Here is a 12,515-nt window from a genome sequence, read left to right on the forward strand (position 1 = left end):
GAAACAAGGTACCTCATCCTGCTGTCCGTCAGTTTCAGAGTGGTGAGGGTTTGGGTAGTGCTTGAGGAACTGAGCCACATATGTCATGATGGATTTTTCATCTGGCTTGTCTACATCCACATCTACAAAGCAACACAAGCAATGTCGGATGCACTGGATGAAACTTTACACTGAAAATTAAACTGAAAAGACTTTCCACGCCTCCAAATGTCAGTATCGTGTTAGTATTTAAATGTCAACATGACTTAATACCTGAAGAAATAAAAGGCAGATATAACAGAGCCATTACACTTGGTATTAAGTCTATAAGACATAAAAAAAATGCATTTTGTACCATCAAGAGGATAAATCTCCACGGGCCTGACAGCTAATTATACATATCTACTTTCATCTTCATCCTTGACCTGATGTTGCTAGAAATCACGGTCAAGTTCCTGTAAAAGCAGAGACATTTTGGGTGCAGCTCTTTGTGTAATAACGCACAATGACTCTGCTTTCTGAAGACGGGACTGCAGAGCCACTGCAGACTGCTTCACTTCCACAGACTAAAACTCTGAGCCACAAGAATCCCTAATCCTCTGGAGGGGTTCACTGATGTTTTTAATACACATTCTGTCAAAAACACTCAAAGGAATGGATGAAAGGAGTAATACTATTTACTTTTACAGACAAACTAGTAAATATATTTAGGACTGTATATTTGCTACTGTTATGCTTGGGAATTGTTGAATTATCCTGCATCTATTTAGTAACACATTCCTATTGCTCTTGGGTCCGAATAATAAGGAATCCTTAATGCATACAAGTAAGAAAAGTCAGCAGTACCTTCTGGATCCAGCAGACGAGGAATCCCCAGCTCATTTTCTGCAAGTGTAAAGGCCTCCTCTAAATTCTCCCTGTTGCTCCTCCTCCGCACCACCTCCATATCCACCAGGTCTGGCCTGATGGCGTGCACCACCGACTGGAATGCAACACCATTGCGCCAGCTGGGACCGAAGTCCTTCACCTCAATTCCATGAAACCTGAGAAACATAAGCATAAGCATTTTTGTTGTGCAAATTCTTATGTAACACTAGTGTGAACACAGAAATCTTCAAAATATGGTGCATATAACAGTTGCCTTGCAGACCCTCAACCTTATCTATATCTTATTCAGTATATAGAAATGTATCTAGACCCATATCCATAATCATATTGCAACGCTGGGATAAAAAAATCATTTGAAAGTGACATACTTGGCAGCCGTGCACTGCACCCATCTGAGCAAGGCCTTCTTGGCATTGCCCTGAAATTTGTTAACCACCTTCCTCTTCATGGGGGGGCTTCCTGCTTCAGAGCTGACTAAACTCTCCACAGACGAGTTGCTGTTAGACAGGGCCTGGAGGGCTGGTAGGTTGCTGGTTAATTCCTCAATCTAAATGAGAAACAAGAACAAAAGGAAAAAGAAGAGTTTGGAGTCTTCACTGTGACCATAGCAACATGGAGTGAAAATGGCAGCATTTCATGAGATCTTTCTGAATCCCCTTTTTCTGGCATAATCCAACCTCCACACTGGATTAAAATGGTGACCCAAAAATATTTGGTGAGGGAGTTTGTGATGTGCAGGGTTTGCTCGTGGGGCAGCGACTGACCTTGGAGCGTGCACAGTTATTAAACTATGAGGATTTAGGGGAGTATTACCTGAAAGTAGAGGATAATGGTCCATATCAACCCAAGGACAATTGATGGTCGTCCATCTGCAATGTCCGTAGCGTGAATGTTAACAAGTTTGATCTGAAACAAAAGGCAAGCAGAGGATTATTCAGGGAAATAAGTCACATGAAGCTTGGAAGTGAGAATTTTCTGCATTGTCACACAGAGAAGCCCCTTGAGTTTCATACTATCCAAAAGTATATTGCAAGCTTTTTTTTTTTTTTTTGCTCACAGTCATCAAAGTAAGGTCTTTGATGCAGCTAAGTATTATAATTATGGAGCATCTGTATAGCCAAACCAGAAAGGCAGAAACAGCCACAGTAAAAAGTGAACCAAAAAAAAGACAGGAAAATCGTGTTCAACTAGGGCATTAAAAGGAAAAGCAGATGTACCACGGCACTGCAAACCTTGCATTGGAGAAGTGTCATAATTTGCCATGTTTATATCCAAGATGTCTACATTTTACCAGCTGAGAAATGCAGGTAGCCAGACACATCAGAAACCAGTGTTCTAGCCAAAATGCAGTTATCAGTAATAAAGCGTAATGACTATATAATAGAAACAGAATGGCTGTATCCAAGCATTGTGTCGTACACATCGTGCATCAAATGAAAAGAATGCATACAGTTTATGATCACACAGGGTGTTTAACGGCGACTGACCGGAGATCCTCGATACACAGACTGAAGGCACACATGATGGGAGAGAGATCACAACAATGTAAGTCTCAGTCCTCAGGGAACCCAGAGAAAAGTGGGACACAGGCTTCATAGAGCCAAAGGATTTAGAGATGGGTTATGTAATCGAGAAGTCCTGTTTCTAGCTGATGCTTCTCTGCAGAGCATGCTGTGCAGACAGAGGCACCTTGTGTACGCTAACAAATATCTGATACAGAGCATTTTCTCATGTGCTGTTAATCATGCCCAAGACTTCTTTAAGACATGTCATAATTTTTTATAGTATGATATTAACTCAAAAAGGTTTAACTGATACGAGTGAATGCTTACCTTCCTGCCTTCGAGGAATTTGAGGGCAGTGCCGATGTTGGAAACCCAGTGAATCCTCTTCAGTTGGCGGCCTTGCTCAGAGGGCTAAATGAAGGACAGACAGTGAAAATCAAGCTAGCCAATCAATACAAAGCTGAGGATATCTTAATTCAACTATTTGCTGTTTTGAGACATGGCAAGAAATTAGCTGCAGATGGTAATTTTGTCTGCGGTACCAACCAAACACATTGACAGTTGAAAAACCATCATATTTGGCACTAGTTGCCTAGTAAAATAGGGAAAGGTGGCTTGTGAGTATTATCAAGGCTTTAAGAGAAACATTATAATTATTAGTTTTATTAAGATCTGTCTGAAATGTTTGGCTCATGTAAACCAGCAGAGCCGCACTCACAAAAGCAATACATGAAAGCATCAGGTGTTCTGAGTCATTTGCCAAGTAACGGCCTTACAGTCGACATGGCAGTTTGTATCAAGACAGGTCTGATTACTAAATACCTATCAGAGCCTGAGCCAGTGTGTGTGTGTGTGTGTGTGTGTGTGTGTGTGTGTCAGGAAGAGAGAGAGAGAGAGAGAAACAGACGCTGGTGAGCCAACAGCTTCTCACAGTGGGGAAGCTCAGATCTAAATTATAATTTTGTAATTTCTGTGCAGTGACTCAATACTAAACGTGAACAACAACATTTTATCCAAACTGGGGATTTCTCGGTTTTGTAAATGCATTTACAGTATGTACGGATCTGCTTCAATTTCATGTTGCCTAACAACAGAAGCTAGACACATAATCTTTAATTAGGTTTTGGTTGCAGCCTGATTCAATTGTGTTGTAATCGTATAAACTTTGGAATAAATCGATCGATTCCAGTGAATTTTATTACAAGTTTTGTCAGACATTTGTTATGTTTTTCCTCCAATTAACTGGGATCAAACATCTGATGATTTCCTGAACAAAAACACACACACAATAAATGCTAGGCAAGATATTAACTGCTTAGCTGTGGAGGAATAGCTTTAAAACCTGATTCAATTGTTTCAAAGACAAATCAACAAGACTAGTTCCAGACCATTGAATAGCCGCCCGCATCTCAAATTTGTTCAGCGACTGAATAAAGTGAAACAAAATGATAGTTCAGCCTGATTGTCAGGCTAATCACCAGCATGGCTCAAAGTTTTTCAGCTTTGACAGTTTTTAGTCTTTTATAATAAACTACTGTAACTCAAAACAAATGATGGATTTCTTTTTTACACCATTAAATAAATGAAATCATAAAGCATAATATAATGTAGAGAATCAACGAATAAAAGAACAAGTTGATTTGTTTTAATATGAAGGTGAAAACATGTGTCCTTATTTCCACATGCATTATTCCGAGCGCATATCACGCAGGAGGACTTTCACCTTGTAGTAAATCCACACTAAGAACCAAGAGTGTAAATCACTTTGCACAAAAGAGTGACTTAAGCATCTTAAAGGGGTATGAATCAGGCCCAACATATCTATGCAACTCATGTTAAAATCCTGTGCAAAATGATTCAGAAGAACTACTTACTAGTCTTTGGCCAGACAGCACTTCCAAAAGAGCCAAGAGCTTCACCCCATCTTTGATGTCCTCAAAAAGGTCGTTAACCTCTAGTGGTGGTTTATGCTAGAGGAGAGAAAACACAACTTTAACATGCAGAAAGTAAACATCATGAAAAATGACTGTAATTAGAGATTATTGAACCATTAGATCCAGTAGAACCAGTGATGTTTTTGTATTGTTGATTCTATAGTGTGCAAGGATATTGGTATTCTAACCCATTACCAGAGGAGAAACCAAATGCTGTTTGTGAGAAACAGGCTTGTTAGCAACAACTACAGAGCCTCCCTGCAGCTGAAAAGATGGTGCTTTTTCCTCAACAGTGGCTTGATGCCCAGTCCTGAGGCGATGGTACTCATTTAACCCTAACTGGATACTGTGTCCTGATATCATATCGACACATTTACAGAGCTGTGTAATCCTCAAGATGAATGACAGTGTCGTAATCTATTGTATTACACAGGCAGCACAGCGTAGGGAAACTAAACAGATGTGTATTTTTTCAGAAGAATGAAGCTTTAATTAAAAGGAAAGCTCACCATGGGAATTCTTTATTTGGCACAGTATACAGGCCATTTCACAACTCAACATACTTCATAACAGGATGCAGTTGGCTGCCTATTTGGGGCAAAGCTGTGTGAAGAGGTCTGCCCTGTTATTCTGCACATGTACACTTTTCTTCTTTTCACAAAAGTGTTGTAGAGGTGTGTGATATGTTTAGTCTCTATTCAAATATTATTTAATTTTTTTTAAATGTCTTTGACCGATACTGGTTCAAAAACATGCACTGTTAAGTGATCAGACATCTGAAGACGTGACCTTTTGACTCTATTGTAATTGTAATGGTCGTGTTTCAATCTTTTCTGCCACTTTATAGAGCAAACGATGAATCGATTAATTGAGTAAATCATCAGAAGATTAATCTATAATGAAAATAATAGTTAGTTGCAGCCCTAATTATATACTTTTTTACTATAAGAACATATAACTAGTCTGTTCCTACTAGTCAGATTAAAACAAACAAAGTAATCGTTTACTTTTCAGTTATAAAAAGTAAATAATAGTTTGCTAATATTCCCAATCATACAAAAATAGTCTCTGTAGTTTAAAGAATCAACCTCACCCTGGAAAATCAATTTATAGATCAACAGAGTCACATGAGTATAGTCCTAACAGTGGAAAAACTGTGAGAATCACTGGAAAGGTGATAAGTAATACACTATCAGAGGAAATGGACACAAAGCTGCGAAGGGAAAGCATGACAGCTGGAGGAAGTTTAAACTAGATAATACACACTTTCAACCACAAAAAGGATATTCCACTAAAACTAATATTCATCATTTTTTATCACAACCACATGACTTCCAGTAGAGCGTTTATTATCACTGCGAGAAGTCTTTAGCGCACTGACATGAAAAGTCACATCTACTGTAACGTTTCCAGTTAAATAAGCCAATAATCTCTGTCATACAGGAGCAGCTGCAATGTAAATATGACTGTGTGAAAGCTCTTTCATGATGTGGCTTTTTTTCTAGTAGCCCTATTGGTATGCACAGAGAGTGAGCCGGGCGCAGCGCATGAATAATGAAGAATAGACCAACAGAGCGTTTCTACGTTGGCCCACCACATAACTGAGATTCTTCTAAAGTTTTAGAAGCCATGCTTTGAACTATTGTGGGCAGATTAGGCTCAACAAAAGACCCTTCTGAACCAAATCTCTTTGGTTCCAGATCCAGATCTAACCCCTGTATCTGTGTCTGATTAGTTGTACACTCTGATGTGTCATCTGTGATTAGAGTCACATAAAGATTACACTTTACTTTTTCTGCATTTTGAACAATTTTCTGGGAAATGTTTTGGTTGATTTCTGTTTACTTATAGTTCTGTTTTTCACTTTAATGCATAATCTAATAAACGTTATGTTATTTTAGGGTCATAGTGTGTGATGTAATACAGCATGTGAGCATGTGTTATTTTTGTGCACTTAGTGCCTTCATGGACCTTAGAGACAGACGACTGCCTGCAGGGAATTGTCCTCACCCTCTTGCTCACCATCTGCACACTGCATCACTGTCCCTGCCAATCCACAAACACACACACACACAAATACCTATACTCACACACAAAGGTGGACGCACACAAACACCTAATACACCATACAAATACATACACACCACCCACCAGTTCCTGCATAATTCCATAAACCTCCCATATGTCCACACAAACACACTCCACTAGTGGTACAGAAAGCTCATCCGAGTATAAATGCTCCTATGGAGATTCTTGAAAAATGAACTGCAAAGATGCCTCTGAGATGAGACGTGGAGTAATGAGCTCAAGTCATGTCTGTGTCGTCTTTCCAGCAAAGCAACAAGCAGCATGTCTCTGCCATGACCTTTTCAATAGTTCTCCTCTCGGGAAAACAGAACAGAAAAAATCCAAGGTATAGTGTGTGTGCTCCTTCTCCAACATTAGATCCAGCAAACTGTTATTACAAACAAATTTTCTGACATCCAACATGATTTGAATGCTTAACAAACGAGGTAAATGATGTCATTATTTACAGTTAACTGGACAAACTCATTTATCCTGTGCAAGCGTCATTAGAAGAGGCCATTATTATTGCATGGCAAAGCTCGTCTTGCAGTCAGATCTCTCCACAGGCGTGACGGGTCAGTAGACTGAAATACCAGTGACCGTAGAGACGCAACAATCATGAGGAGCGATAAAAAATAACTATTCCCCCTGATGAAATATTAGCATAGCACAGCCTCCAACTTCGTCGTGATGTAATTGCTTTGACAATTTGTGTCACATGTGCCTGATGGGCTTGTAAAGTCCTACAATGTGCAAAGCCTGACGAGTTGTTTAAGATAGCTGTGTGTAGTGTGAGAAGCAGAGTGCAAGGATGGAAATTCACACTTACCTTCGCTAAATGAGAATTGATCCATTTTGTGAAGGTTCTCTTCTGCACCGCCTCTTGCTCATCTGAAAATTAAAGGCATACAGCACATTTTAATACAGGATGGATGCCACATGCTCTCCCTGTTGACTGTCATACAGTACTTGAAACAGAGCTTGTGATATTGACAGAGGACACACAATCAAACGGAGGAGAATGGATGTAATAAGACTTGATGATCAGCTGTAACAGATTTTTTTTTGTGTGTGTAAAGAAGTGGTTGTGAATTGATTCTAGACATATGGATATGGTTGGGTTTATAGCTACCACAGAAGCATAAAATGCATGAAATATTAATCCAAAACTATAATCTTTGACAGTCTTTGTCAGTCACCTTTTACCAGCCTGAATCCAACTGTATCCGACCTCACACAGTCTGATATTAAAAAAAACTGCCACTGGGGTGTCAAGTAGCATTGCAGCATCCATGCAGCAAGCATGTTAAGAACTTCTGCAACGACTGGATGTGTGCAACGAGAACAGCACAAGCTTGCCGGAGCTGGTATAACAGATGCTCCTAACAAGTGCTCTCAAAAAGAAGTCTGTGGGGTGATTAGAGAATGAGTGGAGAGGAAATTTCTGCCAACATATCTCCTAAACCCCCCTCTGTGCTCAGTAATAACATGCGTGATTGTTTAGGTCACCCCCAGCTTCTTTTGTGGTCTATTAGAATATTCAGCCACGGTTCCTCATGCATTATGCAGCACCTATAACAAAACAACTGATTTCTTTGCTTTAGTGATTCTGTTGTCGTGATGGGGACCGATCTCTAACACCCTGTCACTTGTGCCGGTAGGCTAGTGCTGCACACTGCACAGAGTGGCCATTTTTAAACATCCACCCTTACAGATATAGACAGTAGTCACGTGTTTAAGGAAGCAATGCAAACTCTATACAGAGAGCAAAGACATCACGTTAACCCACAGGCAAATGCTTCATCACTGATGCACATGGGATGCCCACCGAAGCAGAGAACGCACACACAAACACACAAACAAACACACACAGATGCCACACACATACAGCTGTGTTTGTGCAGCATCATAACTAGTTCACAGAGCAGGGACCGTTAGCATATGTTATTTTTCCAGCTATATCCCAGATAATCTACGTAGCTCCACACAGATGAGAGATGATGGGTGCTGCTGCCCTACTTACCACGTAGATACTGAAAAAATCCAGTGACCAGATTTAACGAAGTCTTCCTGACAGATACATCCTTATAGTGAGCCATTCTACACCCCACTCTCCGGCTTTCTCCCTCTGCGTTTCATGAGTTCCAAGGTACATATATGTAGGTGCAATAATAAGATCCACAGTGGAAAAACTGGCACAAAAACACACAGCTGTCGTTTTCCCTATTTTTCCAGCAGGAAGCAAAGCAGATCTGGCTGCCTGGTTTCCCCGGTGAAAGCAAAAAAGCTGCTGGAGGCTGTGATGAATACGTCCCCTCCTCCCTCACACTCTCATACACAGACACACTGACACACACACACACACACACACACCCACACACACACACTCACACACACACACTCACACGCACAAAGCAGAGCAGAAACCACCTAACAGAAAGCTTGATCTACAATCCCATCCTTCCTTCTTCCTGTGTTTTTCCCATCCAGAGGAGCCATGCCTGTGTGGATGTGCACAGCCCCCGCTGCACTGCCTCGCTGTATCATCGTACCGTCTGAGGCTGGGGAGAGATCAGCTAGGAGCGAGGCTCCACCAATCAGCATGTGAGAAGAGGTGATGTCACAGCCTTGGCTGCATTATCCCGATTTAAGCTTGGGTTTTGTGTGTGTGTGTGTGTGCGCGTGTGTGGGGGGTGTTTGTATATAAGATTGATCTAATCCTAATGAGAATGACTATTTTATAATAGCATTAAAATGTCCAAGACAATGATGACACAAATGTAAAAAAAAAAGAAAAAAAAAGAAAAATCACTTTCTGGCTATAACATTGAAAGTCCCAAAAGACTTATTGATTAAATAGACCAAAACCAAAATTAATAGACTGCTGCACAAAGCTCACCATGGTGCAACTAATCTTAATAATTCATGCTGAGGCTGGTGAATAACATCTACCACCTGCTCCCTTCTCAGCGTCAACGCTATTGTGACGGCAAAGCAGACACACCCACCCCGGGATTCCCGTTGCATGCTCAGTATCATGTCAAAGCCCTAAAGCCTATCACTTTCTTTCACTTTTTTGTAAAACCTCCTGTAAGACATAGCAGAACCACTTCAGCTCTGACCAGTCTGTTATTCTATTGGACTCCACTCTCCTGAGTATAATAACACACAATAGTGAATAAGTATGGTACAAGATAGCTTATCATTTCCTACAGAAATATCCCTTTATTCTTTCAAGACCACCGGCATACTAAAAGCTTTTCTGATATGCTAAAAATAGGCCTGAGCTTGTGATTCTATTATTACTGCTCCATAGACTGCTGGTGGAACTGGCCCAGAAAAGCTATTTGAGTGAAAATGGATTTTTTTTTTTTATTCTGACATCAAAACAGCAAAAAGGTCAGAAGTAGCACCATTAAAACGATGTTGACAGCTGCACAAGCTGAGAACAAGGAGCTTTTAGACATACTACAATTAATGTTCATAGTCATTTATGGCCAGATAAGGTTAGATATTTAACTGGTCTGTCAATAAAGACATTAAGCTAATTGATTGTAATTAAACCATTTTCATTTTATTTTTAAGTCATTTTTTTCCAACCCTTTAACACTCACACCCTACGAGACACCATATTATTAAGATTTAATTTGAATACTCTGCCGTGAATTGCATTATTTGTACAACAGAACAACCTTTTTTCAAAACAACCACAAAGGCTGAGACTTCAAAAGACGTATATATTTTCTATCATGTAATTTGTTCATTTTTATGTAAATTTCTTACATAGTTAATGTCTCACAGGCAGAACAGGGGATGTAATTATATAAAGTTATTATAAATGTTTGTTGTGCTTCTCTGTACTTTTTCTGATATGAGAGGTATAAACTTGTTTTTCTTTTCATTTAAGAAAAGAAGAAATGTCTAAACACAAGCAGCTGTACAAGAACTCTAAAAATCTAACACTGGTAAAAAAAAAAAAAAAAAATTAAATTAAATTTTAAAAAATGAGCTTAAAGGTTCTTGACCTTGAAAAAAATAGTTTGACAAAATAAGAATTCTCAACACAAGGTCCAATTGTTGTTCCTGAAACTTTGAACATCATTTCATGGCCTTCCTCAGTGAATGGAGTTGCTTCATTAAATTCCATGTTTTAGTCACACCATAACAACTAAACCATCTCCATACCAACTAAGCAACTTCATCCTCCGAGGAAGACCACGAGATGTGGTAGAAAACACAAGAAAGTAGGGCTGCAACTACCAGTTATTGTCATTATTGATTGATATTCAGATTATTTCTCAATTCATTGTTTTGTCTACAACGTTTATGAAAACAATGAAAAATGCTCTATGGAATTATAATTCCATAAAGCCAATGGTGACATTGTCAAATGTCTTGTGTTTTCTGATCGACAGTATTGTCATGTATGACACAGAAAAACGTCAAATCCTCACATTTGAGAAGCTGCAACCAGCAAATCTATGACATTTTTGCTAAAAAACTACTAAAAGGATTATTAAATTATAAAAATATTTGCTGATTAGTCTTCTGTCCAAGTAGCACTACAAGTAAGATGAACCCGGTCTTGAGAACTTTTTTTGTCGAGTATTTTGATTCGAAGCGGAAACTGTGATTAAAAAGAATCTGACAAAGCATTCAATGCCAGCTTTCGGTAGTTTACATGATTATTGAAGTTTTCCTGATATTCCGGCTGCTCAGTCCCAAATCTAACTACAGTAACTATTAAGGAGCTGTCCAGAGTCCTGAACTCAGTTAGATGGTTCAGTTTGTGTAATGAGATGTATTGTGCATATGTAGGTCAGGTCTGGATATACTGACTCTGACAAGCATGAAATGCTTATGTAAAACAACTCCCCATCATTGAGTCATTATGTCTTAGTCAACTGATTTAATTAAGCCTGATGTAGTACCAGTGGCTAAGTGGCAATTAAAGGAGGATAGCCCCCGCAACAAACACCACACAAAGCAACAAACCGCTAAAGCCTCTGCAATTCACGTGAGTAATGGAGTAATTAAGGTGATCTTAGGACAGATGATACCTCTGGCAATACTGTACTGTAGGTGCTTGGCTTCATTGGCCTGTGTTGGTCACCTGGGAGCACTGTAAAAGCCCTCTTACTCTGTTGTTGTTCCATTTAGTCGAGAGTAGCCCTACTTTAGCTCTGACAGGCCAGCAACAATCAAGCAGGACAAGAAACGTTTCTGTGGCTGGACTCAAGCCAGTCCATTCTGAGATGCCTCACACTGAGGATTTATTACTTACCAAATGCTTCCCTGATCCTCACAACAATACTGACAACACTAGCAAAGAAACAAATCTAAGATGAGAAGAACAGTCTGAAGTGGTAATTAGGCTCTTTGTTCATGAGATATCAGTGTGATGGCTGTCTGGCACCTGTTACTGACACTGTGGAGTAGAAGCATCTCTTACAGCTGACAACATGCATGGATGTCTTTCTTTTACTTGTTTATACTCTTACTGTGGGCTGAGTACTCCACCCCCTTGGTGAATAAAGATTTCTAACAACGGTGTGCTCTACCACAGTGGTTCTCAATGTTTTTACAGTAGGGTTTGACCATTTACAACAAAGCAGCAAATGTGTGTCACTTGCTACACATGTAGTCGTAAGTTGTTACTACATTATTAGTTGCTGTGTCACTTGACTATTTATCATAGAGAGTAAATAAGCTAAAAATAACTACATAGCATTAAAGGAAATGACTAAGAATCGTAGAAAAAAAGGTTTATATCTTCCTGCATGATATGAGATCTGATTGCGTATCCATATTTCCGGTGAGGGGATTTAGCACACAACCAGATGTCACCACAACCCTTAACCAGTTGTATTTCTTCATATCCTGTTTGACACAGCTACAGCTAAAGTGAAACCCACATGAATCCAGTCATAATGAAAGCAGTAAGCCTCTCATGCACACTCCAGCAGGCAACAGAAAGTCTTTAATTGCACCATAAGGGGCATTTAAGGCCATAAGGTGTTGCCATGCTATCGTCATGTGGCACTGAAATCAAACAAACGCAGTTGTAGTACGATGACAGCAACAAGTTGTATCAAGTACAAAAATTAGTTCCCTTTCAGTCAATTCACTCACATCATGACAT

At 39.6% G+C, this 12,515-nt stretch overlaps 1 protein-coding gene across 10 annotated transcripts in view; it reads right to left on the reverse strand.

The window, feature by feature from the left end:
* The window catches only part of syne1b (spectrin repeat containing, nuclear envelope 1b), an 86,950-nt gene that overhangs the window by 68,646 nt on the left and 5,789 nt on the right, over nt 1-12,515 (reverse strand). For 6 of the 10 annotated variants that reach the window (XM_042437049.1, XM_042437048.1, XM_042437047.1 and 3 more), the window contains exons 1-8: nt 8,397-8,479; nt 7,203-7,264; nt 4,247-4,342; nt 2,700-2,783; nt 1,681-1,773; nt 1,236-1,414; nt 826-1,022; nt 13-122 (exon numbers count right to left, since the gene is read on the reverse strand). In XM_042437049.1, coding sequence (XP_042292983.1) covers nt 13-122; nt 826-1,022; nt 1,236-1,414; nt 1,681-1,773; nt 2,700-2,783; nt 4,247-4,342; nt 7,203-7,264; nt 8,397-8,472 — 897 coding nt within the window. In that variant the 5' untranslated portion in view covers nt 8,473-8,479. Of the gene's footprint in view, nt 1-12; nt 123-825; nt 1,023-1,235; nt 1,415-1,680; nt 1,774-2,699; nt 2,784-4,246; nt 4,343-7,202; nt 7,265-8,396; nt 8,480-12,515 lie in introns of those variants that run through there. The other 4 variants (XM_042437052.1, XM_042437044.1, XM_042437045.1 and 1 more) reach the window with 1 other exon arrangement.

The sequence above is a fragment of the Thunnus maccoyii genome, chromosome 16 (genome assembly GCF_910596095.1).
Source record: "Thunnus maccoyii chromosome 16, fThuMac1.1, whole genome shotgun sequence".
Taxonomy (NCBI): domain Eukaryota; kingdom Metazoa; phylum Chordata; class Actinopteri; order Scombriformes; family Scombridae; genus Thunnus; species Thunnus maccoyii.